The 21904-nt window shown below is 38.4% G+C and overlaps 1 protein-coding gene across 7 annotated transcripts in view; it reads left to right on the top strand.

Moving 5' to 3' along the window:
* METTL4 (methyltransferase 4, N6-adenosine) overlaps positions 1-21904 on the top strand; it is a 58238-nt gene that overhangs the window by 2001 nt on the left and 34333 nt on the right. For 5 of the 7 annotated variants that reach the window (XM_054815925.1, XM_054815926.1, XM_054815922.1 and 2 more), the window contains 6 exons: positions 6-68; positions 2448-2814; positions 4985-5054; positions 6954-7128; positions 7339-7445; positions 8059-8147. In XM_054815925.1, coding sequence (XP_054671900.1) covers positions 6-68; positions 2448-2814; positions 4985-5054; positions 6954-7128; positions 7339-7445; positions 8059-8147 — 871 coding nt within the window. Of the gene's footprint in view, positions 1-5; positions 69-2447; positions 2815-4984; positions 5055-6953; positions 7129-7338; positions 7446-8058; positions 8148-14773; positions 16064-21904 lie in introns of those variants that run through there. The other 2 variants (XM_054815924.1, XM_054815923.1) reach the window with 2 other exon arrangements.

The raw sequence follows: 21904 nt of genomic DNA, 5'->3' as shown, positions 1-21904 counted from the left end.
TCTAGAAACGTAGAAGGAAATGTGCATTCAACCAAGGTGAACAGGATGCTTTAGAATACCATTCAAAGGTAAGCTTGAACAAAAGTATGTTTTGCAAGTACGTGATACCTGACTTTGGGCACTTACAGAGTGCAAGACACGGTTGCAATCAAGTTCTGTTCTTGTAGCTTGTTCCAATAATAGGAAGGTCATCTCTCCAGTCCTCAAATGAGTAAGTGCATACAGAGAGTATCTTTTGTGTAGATATAAGTGAAATAAACTAGACATGAAACTGCAGCTGAGACATTTCGAAGAGCTGGAAGCTGCATTCACAAAATATCTTTTATTAAAAGTTGTGGATAACTGAGCATTATATAGTGATGAATTGAATATTAGTTGAACAGGAAGTGACTGATTTGAAATAAACAGCATAACCTGTTCTGAAGATCACCTTATCTTTAGTTTATCAAGGCAGTATGCTGAAGTTATTCAAAGCTTGTCTGACCAAATGTGCTCCAAGACGTCTTGCTTCTGCTAATGAGAGAGAATTATTCCCTCTAACATTTTTGTTGTCATACTAAAGCATCATGAATTAATTAGAATTCAGGTCCCTGTTTAGGCTCCTGTCATTGATCTACTGGTGAAGTTACAACTGAAGCATGTTAGTAAATTCTAGAAATGTAATTTGTGGTTAATGTTTGATGTAGTCTTACTGCTTTCCTAAATAATGATGTGAACCTGAACTAGGACCTACACTTGCTTTCCTTCCTCTGACAAAGGTGTCAGTCATGTTGGGCTTTTTGTTTAATTCTGTTCCTCTTGGACTATATTTAAATGACTAAATTTTTCTTCTTTTACATGGCAACAATTTTGTAGCAAACGTACATTTTGCTATGATAAGGTATAGAGATCCTGTAATTATTGTTCTGAATAAGCTATGCATGTGCAGAGTTGCCTTAAAGGAGAGAACTTCAACATCAAACAGAGGTTTATGAGCATGAAATCCTCTAAGCTAAAATACAGTCATTCAACAACAGGAATAAGGGAGGAAACGAAGAGAAATTTGGTGTCTTGGAGGCCTGTATAACTTCAAATTATTTTTGGTGAATGTGTAAAAAAGACACTGTTTTGAAAAAAAATCTATGATCCCAGTTAGCCTCTGATACCATTCACAGATTAGAATGTATTGGGTTTTACTGTATTTGTAGTGTTAAAGGTTGTAGCTCTGCAAGTCAATTTAGATTTCTTGTGGTTTAACCTGGCAGGCAGCTAAAACAACCACACAGCTGTTTGCTCACTCCCCTTCCCCGCAGTGGGATGTGGGAGAGAATCAGAAAGAAAAAAGGAAAGGTAAAACTTGTGGGTTGAGATAAGGACAGTTTAACAGGACAGAAAAGGAAGAAAATAATAATGATGAAAGAATATACAAAAGAAGTGATGCACGGCACAATTGCTCACCAGTCAAAGCCAATACTCAGCTAGTTCTTGAGCCAACTGCCTCCTGGCCCACCCCCCAGCTATATACGGAGCGTGACATCATATGGTATGGAATATCCCTTTGGCCAGTCTGGGACAGCTGTCCTGGCTGTGTCCCCTCCCAGCTTTTTGGGCACCCCCCCCACCTTCTTGTTGGCAGGGCAGTATGAGAAGCTGAAAAGCCCTTCACTGCTTGGCAACAACTAAAAACATCAGTGTGTTATCGACGTTGTTCTCATCCTAAATCCAAAACAGCACTACACCAGCTGCTAGGAAGAAAATTAACTCTATCTCAGCTGAAACCAGGACAAGATTATTTTGGAACTTACTCATATCTTTAGAATTGTTTTAAAAAAACAAAACCCAACCCAAATTTGTTTCTGCCAGTGAAAGCAGACATTGAATCCATTTATGAATTTCAGTCAGAGTCAACATAGGGAACAGTACAAAATATGCTAAATTCCTTCAGCAGCTATTTGTTAAAATTACTGTTTCAATTTTTTGATAGTCAAGAGGCTTTGTCTACCTGTGAATTAACATATGGGTGTAAAAATAAGTCATCTGCATTAGTTCAGCTGTTCAACTTTTATCATTTTGAAAGATATGAAGTAAAAGTATGAACTCTTACTATCACAATTAGATTAGAATTTTAACTTATACTTCAAATTATTGCTTTGAAATTGATGTGTGTTTGGAACAGTAACATTCCGCCTTTATTGTCTATGAAATGTTTTATTTGGTAGTCCCTCACTCTTTCTTTCTCCAGGCTTCTAATTATTGTCACTTTACTTAAAAAAAAAAAAAAAAAAAAAAAAAAAGTTGTCATGGACTTAAAAGCTACAAGGGCATGATAAGTCAATTATCTTAGTATTTGGCAAGGATCGTTTTCCCACTCTGCAGACTGAAAATGTTTTGATTTCTGTTGCATTCCCTGATCAAGTAGATACTTGAAAGATCCTTTCTTTTTCCCCTGTTTCTTTATGACCATACAGGTGAGGAAGCTGATTTGGGAAGGCACTTTGCATTTAGTCCAAGAAGGGCTTAAAAGTGGTTTTCTTCACCGTGCTACTGCAGAACTCAGTTGCAGGAGGAATGTTGTTCCTGGACACATTGGCTGTGGGTTGGCTGAATTATGTGAAATGGCAAAGCAGTTTCCAGCTGTAAATGAAAGCGACCAACAAGCTGTACATGTGCTAGATGATGAAACCTCCATTCCAGAGCAGGACTTGCTTTCGTGTGTTGCAGAAAACAGCTCGAACTGTGCAAAGATAGTTGTGTTAATGGGGCAGAAGTACTTGGTGCCACCAAAAAGCAGTTTCCTTTTATCTGATATTTCATGTTTACAGCCCCTGCTGAATTGTAAGTATCTTTAGGCATTGCAATTTACCAGTTCTCTCCTGCCTGAGAAGGGCAATTAATGTCAAGATGACTAAGGACTCAATGAACAGATTTTAATATGCAGTGTCACACTGATAGGAAGTGCTGTGCAAGCTTTCAGAGTGGTATTTCTAATTTTGTGCAAATAGGTGAGGGTTTTCAGAGGAATCTTGAGTGGTTAGGACCTCATGGCATCTGTCTCCAGGAGGCTCCTTTAAAAATCGCAGCCACAGCATTTTACTTGAAGCCCAAAATAGGACAGTTTGTGAGCATGGTGTGAGCCACTGTCAGTATAGAAGTCATGTAAATGCATGAAACTGGGACTAGCTATGTGCTCTAGGTCCCTGTCCCACACGATGAGGCTTTAACATAGATAAGTCCATGCTGCTGCTGGGGCGATGTTCCTGCTGTCTTGGTTTTTAGGTAAATTAGACCATGGGAGAGTGATGAGTTTATGCACTTTAAAGCAATGGTTTGTGTAAAGATTTGTCTTGTTTAGTGTTTGAGTCTATTTAGATTGGCATAAACTGATTGTGAAACCAACCCTGGTGTCCCCCAGAGAAGATAACTGTTTGAGAGGCTGCTGTACCCAGCTGGAGGTGAACACCACTTTAGCAAGATTACGAGTAGCAAATGTGAGTTGTCTTTTCAGCTGCTACATTTCACAGCTGAGAGTATTGGCTTAAGCTAAAATCAGTGACAGGGAAATGGTGGGATTTTAGAATTAATAACTCCTCTGTAAAGTTTATCAATAGCTATCCAAGGCATTATCCCCAGCGTTAACGGGCCATGCAGAAAGCTTTAAGCTGACAACATGTGGCAGTCTTCACTGTACTTCACCATTCCATTAGCTTTCAATTTGACCTTCATTACTATTTTAACTTCATCAGACTATCTTACAGGAAATATGTTGCCTGTGAACAAGAGCTGGGGATTACTGCTCTACCCTTTATTCAGTAATTTTAGATTTGTTAGCTACATACGTTTCTTCCCTTTTGATATGTGACTTAGATGTTCACTGATTTTATTATTATTAAAAAGACATACAGGAGGTGGAATCTTATTATCCAAATAATAATTTTATATTTGAAACCCAGAATTTAGACAGCTAGCTGTTCTCAACTGTATGAAAGAAAGATGATCACTGTTGCTGTGCTATTGCCGTGCACAGCTGTGCATATAGCAAGTTTGAATTCTTTCAGAGGTCAGAGAGCAATCCAAGATATTTGAGAAAATGCTTTTTAAATAACCAACAATGAATATTAATATTATGCCATGACTTTAGATTTTTTTTTGAGGAAGTCTACTGTCCATTTTAATTGTTATTTTTCATCTTCCCTTTCACCTACCAAAAGGGAAGTATTTCTTGCTGGTCAGCCCACCATGGGGATAACACCTCCAATGTTAATAAAGGAATAAGACTTAGAAAGCACATTTAATGGGTATTAAATATTAAGCTGTTGTTCTTATTTAAATTTATTTATTTAAATAATTAGCATCAGATTTGATGAAGGAACAGATATGTTCTATGGAAAAAATAAAATTGGAGAGTCCTGTTTTTTTCATGGATGCGTCCTGTATTTTCTATCCTCTAACTAAAGTAAACCCAGCTTCTCCCATGAAAACTCTTCCAGTTCTCTTCCTCCTGTCCACCAATTTCCATTTCATACACCGGATCTAGCTTTCTGTCTCTCTTCACCTCCACTAGTGTGAAACACATTTTTACAGGGCTGGTTTGGAGCTCTGTGTGTGGCCTGCTGAAAGATCAAACAGGACAGAAATCTTGCGTTCAGGGCTGCAGCCTTACACTCAGCTGGGTGCCTTATTACATAGCAAATAGGAGAAATTTTCATCTTTGAGACTTGCACTCTGCTGTCAGGTTTTTTTTCTGAAAGTCCCCAAGATGGTCATCCTTTCTTTAGGTGATCAGCCTAAAAATCTCTGAAGTGTACAATCATCTGAATTAAAACAAGCATGCTAGAAGCCTTTTAACATCCTGTTTGGAAAGAACAGAAGTAAGTTGCAGTTTTGCTGCATAGTTGGCTCTTTAAATGTTGTCTGTACCTGGGTAGCTAAGCCTGTATCAGTTTTACCTAGTAGATTTAATTTTAAAACTAATTTACTGGCACTTTTTTGTTTGTTCACTTCCCAGACAAGAAAAAATACAATGTAATTGTGATTGATCCACCATGGGAGAACAAGTCTGTTAAAAGGAGTAACAGGTAAATTTTATAGTAAAATCAAACACGCTTTGTCATCTTACCTTACAAAGGGTAATTAACATTTTAATATACTTATGCAATCCAAGATTAATAGAACTCTGAGACTGTAGTTTAAATTAGCAAATATTTGGGCACATGCCTACCTTCAAGTCTGTGAAATATCTCAGATTTCACTGAAATGGCTTGGATATTTTGCATACAAAATATTTGTAAGAGAGGATCTTAACTTGCCTAACTGGCGAGAGAATGTTAGTCCTTGAGACTTATAAGGAAAGCCTGAAGTCAACTGTTTTGTAAGGCCCAGATCATTCAAAATTAATAGTGTTACTTTAGTGGGCATAAAACTAGATAAATGTGTAAGTATTTCCAGGACTGAGGTCCAGTTTAGAAGTTTTAGGGTTTTAATTTTATTTTTTAATTTGAGTGGTAGTTTGGGCTTCAGTCTGATGGGTAGAAGAGGGAAAGTGCTATTGCAGCAGTAAAATCCTCAAGTGCAATAGGAACCTTCTGAGTACTGTAGTTTATGGAGTCATTAACTTAATTTTATTGGCTTCCTTTGCCACTGAGTAACATCAGGCTTATGGCAGTGGAGCTCCCTTGATTACCATAGAATTGTATCCACATGAAAGAAGGGCAGATGGGAGATAGAGCCTTACAACTTCCTAGAATAATGTCTCCTGTAGCTTTTCAAGCTTGTTAGGAAGACATAACTTGAAGATGCAGAGACTGATTTAGTATGTTTTACTTCAAAAGCCTTACAGAAACCTCTAGAAACCCAGAGTTAAACTTTCAGGTGTATTTCTTAGCTATGTAAGTTACTCAAAAGAAAATTGTAGTTATTCACAAGTATGAATTAACCAGCAAGACCCTCTCTGCCTTCCAAAATAAAGGCAAAAGGTGGAAGAGCTATCACTGCTGTTAGTTGCCTTGTTGATGGCTAATCTTTGTTAAGCATTTCACATCTGGGTTGTGAGTCTTGTTTTCTCTAGGCGATCTTATCCAGGAGGTATTTTGGATTTTATCCTTGTTACCTGTTTCTCACTGCTGTTCTCACTGTTGCATTGTATAGGGATTCTGGGTGCCCAGGCAGTGGCTGTCAATTTCAGTAGGCAGTGTGCCGATGTTTTTTATGCTACAAGGTGTAGGTTCCACAAATTGCGACTCACTAATAGTGTAGAATAGCATGATGAGAAAAATGGCAGAACAAGACAGAATATGGAAAGCATACTGTATTCACTGATATAGCATACAGTTTAGCTCAAAAATGTGCACAACTATTCTGAATAACCTAGAGAAGTTTTACCATGAATGGTAATTTAAAAATAATGAATAACTTCTGCAAATAATTGGAGAAGTGACTACTCTTTTATGACCTTGTAACTTGCCAGTCAAATTAGTGTTGCCTTTGCACTTGTAAATGACTCACTTGTCATTTTCATTCAGAAGAGAGATTACTTATTATGAAAAGTGAATGTTACATTGACTAAAGAGCTACTTTTCACTAAATAGCTTTGTTTTGGTGTAAAGATAAGAGTATTGAATTACATATGATAGTTCTGGAATTAAACGTGGGCTTTTAGACTTCTTCAGAATCACAACTCATAATACTTTATTTGGGGGAGGGAGTAGTAGAAATACACAGTTAAAGGTTCTGCTTGGTAAAACTTGCATACGCTAGTGATTTGGGCACATGCCTACCTTCATACACTAATGATTGGATATCAGAATCCATGAGATTTGGCCGCTGGGTGTCAGTCTTGATCAATTTTTACCACTTGTGTTATCAGTAGATAATTCTTGAAATGTGTTGGTCGTGTGATTTCTTTATCCATTTGTGTTGCTTTGCAATGTTTTTATTTGGTATACGCTAACTTGCATTCTCACTGTATTGGCATACAGGTACAGTTACTTGTCTTCATGGCAAATCAAGCAGATTCCTGTACCAGCACTAGCTGCTCCAAATTGTCTTGTAGTCACGTGGGTGACCAACAGACAGAAGCACTTACGTTTTGTTAAGCATGAACTTTATCCTTATTGGTCTGTGAAAACGCTTGCTGAGTGGCACTGGGTAAAAGTAAGTTCTCCATTTGTTTTCTTGCTTTCTTGGAGACCGAGAGGGCTTGCACTATGATACTTAATGTTTTTATCATTTGTCTATTTATTACCATGTTGCTTTTGTATTTGAAAGATATGGTATCATCAGTATCTTTTTTTATCAAAGAAAATGTCTCAGAAATACACAGGGAAAGATTTTTATATCCAATTTTTAACTCCTTTTTGTCAGGTTACTAGAACTGGAGAATTTGTATTGCCTTTGGATTCTTTACACAAAAAGCCCTATGAAGTTCTTGTATTGGGGAGAGTTCAAGGAGGCGAAAAGGAAGCCTTAAGGTATGCCAGACGATTTATGGTAAATGTCTTTTTTTGAGGCTGCTAGGATTCTCATTGTATATATCAGTTGTTCATTATACAGCATAATGTCCCAAAATCTTCTCTTGGTGTCATCTTTTGGCTGATTTTGGACCTAAAAATAGCCTTATTAGCATTGGGATGAGGGAGTGCTTTAGTGAGATTAAAGGATGGAAACCTTTGTTCTTTAAATCTGTCTGTGCTGGGAAACTGGCTTAGATAAAAGCCTTGTGGAGAGGCCTGCCTTTGCCGACACGTTCTCCTGGACCGTAAGTCCTTGGCAGAGGCTGACACCATTGTGGGCATGCCGGTGTTTTTCTGCACACGAAAACATACAGGACTACGTTGTTTGTTCTCAATGGCTTTGTATGGCTATTGTTAACCACATTTTGTCTAAAGCTTCAGTGATTTCATAAACTCTTCTTTTTATATATTATGGCTGAGCAACATTTAACTTCTCTTAGGCTTACCTCGTTTGACTGTGAATGAACATTCTGTGTGTTACCTGCCATCTGAAGTAGCTCTGTGAGAGCTGCAGCATCACATTTGGTGGTATTCATTCTCATACTTCCTCTTGCTCTGGTTTATACAACAGGAAATCTGAAGATGTACTTCCAATTCCAGAACATAAGTTAATTGTCAGCGTACCCTGCAGTCTGCATTCACATAAACCCCCTCTTACTGGTACGTTTTGTTTTGTTGTGTAATGTTTCTGTAGGGCATTGGACTTGGAGGTCTGAAATGATGTACCTAGAATGAGATACCTTTATATATGAAGTGCCGTAATTTCCCATATGCTAAGCAATTTAGCTCAACAGGACTCGCAGTTCCTCAATGTTTCTGAAAATATTGTCAGGCACCTAAGTCTTGGTCTCTAGAAATGAATATGAAAAGTAGAACTTCAAGCATTGTTGTGTGAATATTTTGGGTAGACATGTTACAAAAAGTTGCATTTTTAAAGTTTGTTTTTTAAATGCTGCAGGAACAGTTCACAGATACTGTATGCATGAAGTTATGCCAAATGACCTCAAGTGCCTTGGGGGGGGTGTGACTTTAGGAATATATAAAATAGTTAATAAAAGCAGAAACCTTGTTTTATTATGTCATCCTGAAAGAAATGGTTTCATTTGTGCATGAGCTGCTTATACCTCTACAGTACAATTGTGCCTTTAAATCCAAAAACCTAATAATTTTAAAATTGTTAACAATAGGCAGCAAATAAGGCATGCCCTGCTTGTTTCTGAGGAGCTGTACTTAATTTACTGAAATTGATGAGTAACTTCAACCAGCCAGTTAGTGTGGAAATGAATTCAACTTTTCAGAGTTTAGTCCAAAGGATTTGAAGATTTCCGTGTGATATGTTACCTGTTGCACATTGTTCTGGAGCAAGCTTACTTTGATTTTTATCAATAGAAGGTTGTACTTTTTTCATCATTATAGAACCTGAGTGCCATACAGTGCTATGGTAAGAAACATATTTAATACCTCTCACAAGCAGTTTCAACGTACCCACCAAGGGGAAAAACTCATGATGAATCTGCAAATATTCCAGGTGCATGTGGGTGCTATGTAATCACATCAGAAAAGGCAGGTAGAAGAAATGCATAATATTGTTGGAGAGGAGAGCCATCACAGTTGGCTTCACTGAAATGCTTTCCGTTTTCTGTTCCAAAGGAGCAGGACAACGTCAGTTAGGAAGCTGATCTGGACAGTTGTTATACATTCAGGGAGGCTCTAAAATTTATGTTTTGGGCTTGTACTTATTAAATTAACATACATCTATATACCTGTTCAAAAACTAGTAGATGACACACACTTTGGTTAGCCAAAAAAAAAAAAGGCAGCTCTAGGAGGATCTTTTTGCAGTTCTGAAGCCACATCTTTAAGAATTAGGGCTACAGCAGGAAGTATGTGTGTTCATTTAAGCTAATGAACAGTAGGGTAGTGACTTGTGAGGCAGGCACCTAGGGCCTCTTCAGAAAATCAATACTTAGCAGCACACTCAGACACAAACAGGAAACTTGTGAGGTATCCAAGGGTGCAAAACAGCAGTTTGTAGGTATTACAGAGAATTCTAGTGCTAGAATGGTCCTCAGAATAATTCTTTTGTAGGGCAGAATCTAGAAACCATATTGGGGAATCCTTTATAAATGATGATCCTGAATGGGTTTTGAAGGAAATTGTCTGTGCTGATTTATTGATTGAGTCTTTACTTGGGTGCTGGGATTTGATACCATTGTGCAGCATTTATGTTTCTGCTTGAAAATGAATTTGTTGTTGAGCTGTATCAGTGTTTTATAAGATTTTCATAAAAATCTAGGCATATCCTACTGTTTTGGCAGCTCCATTTAGAACATGGTTATGGAATGAAAAGGTAGACTGTAAGACAAAAGCTAATTGCTGATACTTTGACTTCAGTAAAAGAGTATTGCTTTCGTGATCGGACACTGTTCTCAAGTGGCCAGTAGAGAGCAGCTGAGCTACATCCTAGAGTGGTTCAGAGAAATTTGAATGGAAGCAGAGATTTGGCAATGGAGGAGAAGGACACTTGATGAGTCACATGCATTCTTTATGCTTTGTTTAAGTAGTAACAAAGCCAAAAATATTAGTATTTACTGATGCTGTCTGGCACTCTATTTTGTGTTACTACTATAAAGGCTGTATGTTGGTACATATGTAGTCAATTAGTGACTGATTATAACAGTTTATCTCTCTGGGGGAAGAGAAAGATGTAAATTAAAGCAAGCCATCAAAAAGAGATGTTTGGGTTCCTACAGTGCATTTAACCATGAAATTGCAACTGTAGGGGTTTTTGGTGATGCATGTGCTGTGTTCAGTGCTTAGAGCTTTAATACGTCATTGTAAATGTATTTAAGTTTTTTTATGCAAATGTGTTAAAATGAAATTTTCTTACTCTTGGTTTTTGATTCAAATAACAGCAGCTTTTCTTCCTAATTCAATTCAATGTTTCTCTTAGAAGACATAGAAGGTATTCTATTACACAGACGATGTAGAAGTAATGTAGAACTTCAAACACCTTTCTTGCTTTTCCTGTTTTATAGATTCCTCTTATAGCCATTTCTCTTCCAGTTTTTAAGTATGTATGTTTATTGTTAGAAAACAATATTGTCATATAGGAGTACGCCTAAAAACATTGGAACTAATTCTTGGCTATGTTCTAGCCGCTTTGCATATCCCCAGCAGAAGAGTGCAATGGGAAATCTTGGGAACTCCTTCCTCCTGTAGCAACCCTGGCTTGTTAGGCCATGTTATAGAAGTTTTCTTGGAAGTAAAAAGAAGTAAATGCGTTGTGTTACCTTAAGCACCTTGTGCGCCCTTACTGTTAGACTGATAGGTGCATCAACATCTAGGTTTAACTTGAAGTTCAGGAAAGATGCAGAGATGTAAAGCTATCTTTGTGCTGAGTTTCAGATCTTTTACTGGTCCTACCCTGTTCAGGGATTAGACAAACTGGGCAATAAGGACCTCTACTTTGCAAATGCTTTTGAAGGGTTACTATGAAATGTAACCCTTCAATCATATGCTTTGTGTTTTGCATGGTTCACAAATCGGTGAAAAGCAGACAGTCACTTTCACTTTGTGCATCCAATTTGCCATGCAGAACTCTCCCTTTAGGTAATGGAAGTTGAAAAGATAAGGGGAAACTGTTGCTTGTTTTGAAAATGATTCTTTCTTTTGTTTATTTAAAGATTTTTAGCAGCATGCATCTTCAATACATGTTTGGGATTAAGAGTAGGCAGGCATGGCAGGTATCCTGCCTGACTGCCAGATTACGCTTCAGAAGGCAGTAGGTTTTCTGGAAGACCAGTGTTATATCTACCAACTGACTTTGTGCTAGCTTTGTGTATCCTGGGGTATTAGATGCCCAAGTAAAGGTGCCTGAGTTGCTGTCATAGCATTTGACATCTGCAAGTGATAGAGTAGTCTATTTACCTATTTAAGCTGTTCATCATCAGTGGTATCTGGAAGTAGATAAAAGTAATTGTGTGGGTTTTTAGGGTTTTTTTTGAAAATCTATTCCTATGGTAGAAAAACTTAATCTTTCCACTAGAGGATGTAGATCTGCTAACCTGTTTTAGGAGGAAAAGACTCCACAGTTTGCTTAAGGGCTGCAAGTCAGATCCACGTGTGCCAAGATAGCCTTCTGGTGATATAAAAGCCTAACAAAGAAGCTATAACTTGTAACTTGAACACTGCCTTTTCCTACTTTAAGGGAACCAGTGTAATGAGATTTTATGCCAACAAAATACAGCCACATTATTGCCCTCTTGATATGGTAATTTCCATTGCAGTGCAAGTTACTGCCTGATGTGATTATGTAAATACCTACAACCTAGCAATGAAAAACCGTATGATAATGTGATCTTGAATTATATATAATCTGTCTCTGTTTTTAAAAAAAAAAAAACTGACTTCAAAAAAGGTGCGCTCTCTGGCAGCAGGAGAGGGGGAGATTCCTGGGACTTCTTTTTTAAATTCTGTATCGAAATCGATCAAAAGATTGGCACAAGTGTCCTGCTTCTGCTGAACTGACCCATCTTTTGGCTACCACTCTTTTGCTTTCTGGTGAACCAGTCTTTGAGGTTGGTTGAACCTCCTAAGTGTGCTTTTAAAATTTGTTCTCTCAGGCATGGAAGGTTTTGGTGCTTAGTAAAACTGCTTTTGAGTACTGGACATAGTGCTGTGGTGATATTTTTAATCTAGACATTTTAAGAACAAATGTCAAAAACACTAGTGTGCTCATAATGAAATTTTGTCACCTAAATAATTGCTTCATCTACTTAGAACCATCTTACACTTTATATAGGCTTCTATTTTGAACAGGGGGGAAAAAGTCATATAAAGCCTTACTCTGCAGTAAGCTCTGCATGATCTTACGCACATTAGGGTCAAAAAGATATCCTACAGATATCAGGATCTGCTCACAGACAGCTTGTTGAACACTTTGGACCTTTGCTTTCCATAGTCTCTCCCCTCTCTTCTGTGGAAAAATTGCAACCTCCAGCAACATAGGCTTTCTTAGATAATCAAGAGAACAGATTTTTGGAAGACCTTTGTTAAAATTACAGAATGGTTTGGGTTGGAAGGGACCTTAAAGATCATCTAGTTCCAACCCCCCTGCCACGGGCAGGGACACCCTCCGCTAGACCACATTGCCCAAAGCCCCATCCAACCTGGCCTTGAACACTACCAGGGATGGGGCATCCACAACTTCTCTGGGCAGCCTGTTCCAGTGCCTCACCACCCTCACAGTGAAGAATTTCTTCCTAATACCTAATCTAAATCTCTCCTCTTTCAGTTTAAGCCATTACCCCTCGTCCTATCACTCCATGCCCTTGTAAACAGTCCCTCTCCAGCTTTCCTGTAGGCCCCTTTCAGGTACTGTAAGGCTGCTGTAAGGTCTCCCCGGCACCTTCTTTTCTCCAGGCTGAACAACCCCAACTCTCTCAGCCCATCCTCAGAGGAGAGGTGCTCCAGCTCTCTGATCATGTTGGCAGCAAATTGTGCTCAAGAAATCCTTAACTAAACAGAGCATGGAAAAAACAATAAATTTTACCACATTGTTTTTAATATTGTGGGTTAGCAAAACAGTATAAAGCAGCTACTTGTAAGTGGTGTCTAATTAGATGAACTCCCGTGACACCAAACAGCAATGTTCAGTGCAGCAAGTTTTCTGTCAGAATGTATGTTTTTCTCTAAACCTCGCAGACTCTTCTCTGCAAATGTTAGATTTGTTTAAACATTTTAGCTTGCTTCTAAAAGAAGGAGGTTTCTAGAATAGAATTCCTGCTGGTAGCAGTATTTTTTAGATTAAAAGCTGACTTGATAATAACTGGAGATGTTGATTTGACATTTGTTAAAGATTGGGAGAAGAAGAATAGATTTATATGCCATGCCAAAATACAAGGAAGTCTGGAAAAACCCATTACAAAATATTTACAAAAAAGTTTTGAATGGATTGAAGATTTGGAAGAGGTGATCATGTAGGTAGGAAATGCATTTGGGGTTGGTTAACGCTCACTAGAAAGTGAAGTGGATGCTCCTTTTTCTGCAACAGGAGCAATCCATGACAAGATCAGATGTGGTCCCACACAGGGAGTCTGTGACTGACAAACTTGATGCAAAAAGTCAGAACTTGGATTGCACAAGACCAAAAAAAGCATTCCCTCTCACACTTTGATGTATGCTGTATTTTTAAGCTATAGAAATTCAGAAACCACTGGGAATCTGAATAAAAATGACCAAGATATCCTTTGGAAAAGCAAATAGTTTCATAGTTTTTTTTTTTTCCTCAGTAACAAAAGTAAAAAATTAACATGTACTTTGTAGTATAGATTTTTTTTAGTCTTTCTGCCTCCTTTGTGTTGGGTGGTACTTAAACCTGTGCTTTTCTCATGCATGTTTTTATGTGTAATATCTTTGTAGCTATTTCCTGAAACCTAGTTAAGAATTTGTTTCACCCAGCCACAAACTAAATGGCTCTGAATGCCAAGTAACACATTTAGCAAAAATTGTTTGCAATAATACTTTTTAGGCAAAATGCAAGATCTTTTTCTATCATTCCAAGAATACCAGTCATAATTGGTGACACAATTGATTTTAATGACAGGCATCTATTTATTTGGATTTAAGCAGTAAAAATGCCCAACTGTAGAAGAAATTTTAGATTTGTTGCTGAATGAATGAACGCAGTTATATAAATATTCCTTCAGTTGCCAAGTTAGTATTGCAGAAAAAGAAGTCCTTGTATTTTTAAAGCCCTTTTAGTGCTATGCTTATTTAACTGGTGTTTCTTATTTTACCTTTTAAAAGTTTTCATCAAAAAAATGCTTTTATCTCCTTTAAGATGCAAAAGTAAGGAGTGTGATTTTAATTAAGGAAAGGATTTATTTATTTATTTATAGAAATGTTGCCCCTGTGTTATAGGAGCTAAGTGAGTCTTTAGGAGGTGTTTGGTTGATATTAGTGAAAAGTTCAGAACTCATCTATGAAGAGGCTGAAATAAATCCTCATTCCCTTCCTCTAAATGAAAACCAATAAATCAAGGCTATTGAAGGCCTTGACAATATTGTTCAGAATCTCAAGGGCACTTATTTAAAATGACTTTCTCACTATAAATAGTCCAGCTGTTTGATGAAACCCCTGAAATTAATTTGCTGTCTCTCCCTTTTTAAATGAAACATTCCATTTTTCATCGACTAGCAGCACAGGGGAGATTTTATTTGTTTACTATTGTTACTTGTAACTTTATCACTGTTATCTTCTTTTTTTTTTTTTCTCTTGCACAGCAGTTCTGGCAGAATTTATCAAGCCAGATGTGGAGTGCTTGGAGTTGTTTGCTCGCAACCTACAGCCTGGCTGGACCAGCTGGGGAAACGAGGTTTTGAAGTTTCAGCACATCGATTATTTCACCCTTCTGCAGAAGGAAAACTGAGTTGGGTCTTGTAGCTTAATTCTGAAATTCTGCACCTTCCCAGCAGGCTCTCGAACTTACCTTTATTACTGATGGTGCACTCAGAAGGTAACAGAAATAAAACCAATTGCTCTTCAGTTAAAATTCTTGAAGGCACAGGATATCTGTTTAATGATGTCTCTGTACAAGCTTGTCCTTTATTTTGATCCTGAGATATTTAAATACTGATGTTAGAGTGTAAGTCTATCCCTGTTTTTTTCAAACCTCAAGAAAAGAAAGATATTTTAAAGTATTCTCAGTGCAGCTCTCAAATCTGAGCATTGTAAGTGCTACAGTGTTGCACTTGCAATGCATTGTTTTTAACGAATGATAATGTAATATTTTTAAAGAGTGGCAATGGAAGTAAATGGTTCTGAATGCAATATGTTTTTTTAGAGAAGACTGTGTTTTTGCAAAACAGTGGGTTTTGAACTAAAATAATTATGAAGGCGGTCTATCTTCCTACATGTTTGTATCTGTGTACCTCAGAGGAAATAAAAGGAGCAGTGTTTGTACTAATTGTCAAATGAATTGTTGACTGACCACATTCTGTGTAAAATTACACTTTTAAAACAGTCAGCAATTCCATCTTTTTGTATATGTTAAATCTTTGGAATATATTGTAAATGATCAGTCTCAACATCTTACAAATTCTGCATATGAAACAGATTTAACTGAAATTTTAACACAATATAAGTATTTAAAAAATTATCTTTATGTTCTTGGAACATGAAAAAGCCATGACAGTGAGCTGTATTTTTCAGCTAGCATAAAAATTATGGTTTTTTTTTAAGAATGGTACATTGTGTGTGTTTTCTGCCCTTAGATTTGCTTTGAAAAAATAAAAAAAAAAAAAAAAGAAAAAGGACACTTAATGAACCCTCTGCCACTTACTTATTTGCAGTAGTAGAGGCAAGCTGGACATGCTGATTTTCCTGATAACAAGCTCCAGAGTTCTGACTGTTTATAATGGGAAACAAAACGCGTTGCATACCTTCTTTACATTCATTTCCCTTTTGGTAGTCTTATGAGTTGTGAAGGTTTTTAAATTAAACTTTAAATGTTTGCAGATTATTCTTTTTATATAATTTTGTAAAAAAATTTAAAATAAAAACTCGTCAGTGTCTTATTTGCAGACCCAGTTTCTATATTACTATTCAATTTCAGGTTTTACCTGTTGGAGCAGTAGAGTTAACAGAACAAGGAAAATGCTTTTTGCTTTTTCCTCCTTTTTTTTTTTTCCTCCTCCCACTAACAGTAAAACATATACTGAAAATAAGTACATAATGTATCAGTGAAGGTAGTTACCAGGCAAAGCACTTCTTGCTGCATGATTTTATTTAGCCTACATTTTAAACTGTCAGTACGTAAGCACTCTTACCTAGAACTATAAGGGATAAGAAGGTTCTTTATGTGCTTTCGGTGTTAGAAAACATTCCCTACCTGCAGCTTCTGCGTTCCTAGTCAGAATTCCCCTCCCCTCCCAAGATGGTCTCATCCAGTACCAAAGGAGTGTGTGGGACTTGAGTATGGAATAAGTTGTAACTGCTGTATGTATCTTGTTTTGCCTTTGTACTCTAGAAGACAGCCCAAGAAATGACGATATTGTCTGTTCCACATCCGCTTCTATGAATGGCTCTGGATTGTGTTTTAATTGCAAATAAGGAAAAGGGATGAACAATCTTAGATCAGGAAACCACCTTTTTCCTCTGAGCTAAGCAGCAGACCCCTTCTAAGGGAATGACCTTCTTCAAGCTGTTTAAGAATTGATGACCTATTTAATCTGTCTTTTCTGTGGAGTCCCTTTGCCAGTCGCAACTGTCTAGCCTTTCCTCTGTCTTCTGAGCTGCTGTGCTCAGAAACTGAGCAGTTAATTCCAGCAGCTGGGAATCCAACCTCCTGCCTATGGTTTGTATGTGCAGGCTGACCACAAGCTTCTCAGACTGGAAATCAAAAGTTGAAGATTGGAGTCTAATACCTGATCCTGTCATAAATAGTTACAAAATTGTGCCTCATACAGCTGTTTGCTACTTCTCCAGCGCTCTGGCTATGAGGAAAACCTTCTGGATATGACAGAAGTGGTGTTCTACATCTGCAGCCAACCTGAAACTATTGGGTTTTCTCAGGAGGAGGTTCAATGTATCTGTTTGTTGCTAATGCAGAAATCTTATGGTGGTATTAGCAGTTGATAATTTCAAGCTCATCTTTTAAACATAATTATTGGCCTCTTATGCTTAATTCATAATTTAAATAGCCTCTTACACTTTTGTAGCTGTCCAAAATCCTGGTTGTCCCCAACCAGTCATCAGATCTTTCAGTGTCAGTCAGATGATTCCTCTGAGGCAGAATCTGAAGCGTTCCGAAAAATCAGTGACAAGTGAAGCCAGCCAGTATAAAAGGACAATTTAAGATCCAACTTCCTTTTATAAAAGAATGATATTATCTATATCAATTGTTGTGGTGGAAAGATGCCCTCTGTTGTGTCAAGCCTTGTATCAAAAAAGGAAACCTACTCCAAAGAGTTTACAAACTTGGTAAGAAATGAAAGAACAAGGGAAAAGATAAGGATGGAGGGATACAGGATGGTAATGAGATGTTTAGGTGAATATGACAAGTAGCAGCCTAGGTATTCTGCATATCTTCAGTGTTCCTAAGAAATTATAGGTGTGTGTCCCCCATTTTTAAAGAAAATTTTCTGGTTTTCTATTTTGGTACATTAAAATTCATACATTCCAAGGAAAAATAGGTGAAATGTGTATTTTACTAACAATATTGACAAAAGAGAAGGTTTTTTCAGTTGTGGCAGTTTGGTGAAGTGAGAACTGTGATTGCTCAAGAACTTTCAGAAAGTACTTTGGTACATCTGCTGTTATTTTAGCAGGACAATGATGAAAAACTTCTTTGGCTAGATGTTCTCCACTACTCAAGGCCTTTTAAATTGATGTCTTATTGCAAAAACAATCTCAGTTCATAAAGCAGTAAGAAGTAATTTTAAGCTGCTCATATATGTAGAGTACATCAAGTGTCATAATCAAACTTACTTTTATGAAGCTTCAGTTTGAGTATGATTTTGAAATGTCAAATTAGCATATGACCTTTACTTGTATTTTTAAACTTTTATAAAGTAAAAAGAGTTATACCAGTAAGATATGTTTTTGGAATAGCGATTGCTAGGTGCGAACTGCGGAAACAGGAAAGTTTCTTTTGCAAGATTAAACATTATTTAAAAAGTGAAGTAAGCGAGCAGCTCTTACCTCTTTATGTGATTCAGCTCAGGTAGCTGTCAGCAGCTGTAAAGAGTTGACTTTGGAAATCGATTTCTAAACTATATAGACAAAAACCAAATAACAGGAGGAAAATGCTACTATGCTTCTAGAGTTGTGTTCAATAACCTCAACATACCATGTAAGACTTACCTACTGCTTATTTTGGGTTGAACACAACAGTAAGGGAATGGAAGATGGCTAGAGAATAGCCAAGGGATGAGGTTTCTTCAAGTTGCTGAAAGAAGTCTTGTGGTGTCCCAGCTGGCAGGTATTTTCCAAATGGTCTGACAGTCTAGTGGAGCTTGCTTGATTTAATGACTTTGGCCACAGTAACATGTTTGGGTTGTAATGACTAGGAGTGTCCTTGTGTGGCAGCATGTTGCTATCCCACGCTCTTCAGCCCTTACATGGATGGGGATTGCTCTTTGCAGAGAACACGGCCATGGAAAGGAGCTGCTGTTTTACAAAGCCAATGTCTAAACTGCAAGACCTGAAAGACGCTTCTCCGATGTAGCTGCTGTGCCTTGGTTACACCCTGACCCCGTAGGAAGGGCTCCCAGGATCAGGAGGAGCCCCACTGTACTTTGGTCAGAGCTGGTATTGGTAGAAGAGGTGCACGCCCAGACCTAGTGTGAATCAAGGGCTCTGCTGTTACAAGAAGCACCACCCGATAATTCCTTCCCTAGAATGCTGAGGTATTTGCCATTAGTGGTGGCAATTGAATACTGATGTTATTCCAGGAATAGTGGGAAGTTAGAAAAAACAGCCAGGAAGAGCAACTAGTGGGCGTAGGTAAACCTCTGCCCATACAACAGCGGCATGGCCAAGTCACTAACCATAATGAGTCTTGCTTATGGACAAAATCTGCTTTGTTGCACTTGCAAAGCTTGAGCCTGCAGTTATTAAACAGTTTAAAATCACATGCTGGGAGGGGCGAGTGGGGAGTTTGGTTGTCAGAAGCAAACTTGCATGGACCAGTCTAACTAGAGACCTTTGGGAGAGGATGCTTCTGCAACACAGCTTTCCTAAATTGGGTCTTGCAGGTTGTTCCCAAGGAGAGAAGGGAGCTTCATATGGAACAATATGATGGAAATGATCTCACCCAGAAAGCTGTTTCTATGGGTCAACCACAATTGCTCTTTGCTGCAGAAGGCATCTTGGGTATTCCAAACTAAATGGTGGTCACCTGAGAAGAGAACGGGTACGGTCCTGTTTGTGGCCTGGGGGTCAGATGTGGGAGGGCATGGCAACAGATGCTAAGTCTACAGCCTGGTTTGAGAGAAGAGCGTTTGTAAGGCAGTGATCAGACAGCGCTAGGAGGGTGACTGGTCTGCCAGTGTTTTGTAGAGAGAAGTGTGTGTGTATTTGTGTGTACATGCAAAGCTGGTCTGTTGGAGTAGTGTGAAACAGGGGTATACTGTCCTTTGAATGGCAACCAGAGTTGTGCATTGCTAGAAATTCAGTACCTTTGCATTTTTACCTATCAGTCCCCTAATGTTACTAATTTATGGGGAAAAAGTACCTTGTATTTGGTTAGAGATGCCCCCATAACGCACATGCTTTAAAAGCTTGCCTGGGGACTGCATGGTAGATATATTTTTGCTTGGTGTTTTTTTGAAGACCTGACATTGACACCAATAAGTGAACAGCAGAGCAGCTGCTGAGGTGGGTTCCCATGGCGCTGGCCGCATCTCGACAGCGCAGGAAGCGCGCAGAGGGTTGGGCAGATGGGTGGGTTCGCTGGTCCTATGGCAGCTGCTATTCGCCTTAGCATCACTAAAATGTCACAGAGCAGCTCTAACTAGGCTGGGTCATCTTGCTAGCCCCAACTATGAGGATTTTCATTACCGGCATAAAGGAGGTGAGGCTGTCACCTCATCAGGGTTGTTCTTTGGGTGGATGGAAAATTTTCTAAAAAAAATTACTTTTCACTTGCAAACATTTTTTATTAAACTGTTTGAACTCCGATGGTGTGCTGCAGAGCCTGAGTTTACAGCTTTGTATCTGAGCTTGCTGTGTGGGCTGTCCTGGGATTATGGGCCTTGCTCTGTGGGGCTAAGACCCAAAATGTTTGGGGTTCCCAGGCATCCTCTCTTGGAAGCACTCTGGCTGCCAAACTGCAGGCAGTCCTCCTCAGTGGTCCTCCCTTCTGGCTTTTGAGCTTTTTAGGTCCCTATCAATCCTATGAGAAGAAGGGCTGGGATGCACCATTGACACTGGGGTCTTGGCACTGGAATCCCAGTGTTGCTTCCTCATGTGGCATTTTCAATCTTTTCCCTGTGAAAAGAAAATCTGAAATTTCTATTACTCGCTTCAGAGGATTTACATATTTTAGTCAGTAGTTTGCCATTTACTTAAGACAAAATAAGTCTGACTTTCCATAAGCTCTGGTTATTGCTGTTTGTTCTTCTTCCTTTCTTCTTTTCCATCGTCTGTTTCTCAACTGATTTGCTTCAATTAAACATCCATTTACACATCAGTAACTTTATTTTGTTACGTCAGAGTCTCATTTGTGTTATTGGAATTGCCTTGGATTTCATGTAACTGTTGAGAAGGCTTGGCCATAAAATGGTACGGTTTAGGAAAACCCAATTTGACTTGATTTGTCACCTGTTCACACAAACTGTACATAACAGAGTGTAGCGTGGGGTTGGAAACAAGTAGCTGGAGATGAGGTAAGAAAGAGAGGCTGCTTAGGAGACGCAAGCAACAGCGTCACTGAATGTGCAACTGCAGCCGTCCTCAGGCATCTGAAGCACCACGGGGCCAAACTCTTGCAGCTGAGGATTTGAAACTGTGGCAACAGCAAAACTGGCTGCTGTCACAAGGACATAAAAACATGCAAGCCACACGTGAGAGCTGTCATTTCTCCGTTAATCTGTATGTTGTCTAATTTGTAAGAATGAGGATAGAAAAGAACCAGCAGCAAATAAGATAAACAGAACAGTAGCGGTGTAGCAGGATTGTTTTCCACAACTGGAACTTTATTTATCAGTTTTCTGGTGATACATGTTTGATATAAAAAGAACAAAGTGAGCCCTCATTTGGTGACCCTGATGAAAATTACAGCCCTGCCTCTGAATATAGGTGACTTTTTCAGATCAGCTAGGGAGATAGTATTCATGGTTAACGTACTACTAATAAAATGCTATGAAGGCAAATATTTGAGAAAGATTTTTTTTTTTCCCCTGACATTCAATGTGCAGTGGCACATGTTCTTTTTTCCTGTCAGTAAGTAAATTGCCTTAAAATAAAATAGCAGTATTGCTTATTGCTAGTTGGAATATTGGACACCCTTATTCAGCTTTCCTTTTCTTTTGTAAAAACCAAACAACATTTTCTACTTAGGGAGAGGGAGGTCAGACATCCTCATTTGGTTTGTAATATTGCCCCTATTTGCCTCAGATTAAACCTTGTGGAGCTGACAGTCCTGTAAGCACCTAGAACTGGTGGGATATTCCTCACCTTGGCCTGTCTTAGACCTGCTCTTTTTTCCATTCTCTTTCCCTGCGTAAGCAGCTTTTTTTTTTTAACAGTTAATGTGTAAGAAAATGAGGGACTGTAAAGGGGAAATAACATACAAAGTGGAAACTGATGCCCAAAATGCAGTGGAATAAGGAAAAGAGAATTGTACATTTTCATAGTCTAATCCACAGCTTGTGCCACTGCAATGCCCATGGCTCTCTAAGCCACCGTTGTGG

The sequence above is a fragment of the Grus americana genome, chromosome 2, assembly GCF_028858705.1.
Source record: "Grus americana isolate bGruAme1 chromosome 2, bGruAme1.mat, whole genome shotgun sequence".
In the NCBI taxonomy this organism is placed as follows: domain Eukaryota; kingdom Metazoa; phylum Chordata; class Aves; order Gruiformes; family Gruidae; genus Grus; species Grus americana.
This window is presented reverse-complemented; position numbering and strand designations above follow the sequence as displayed.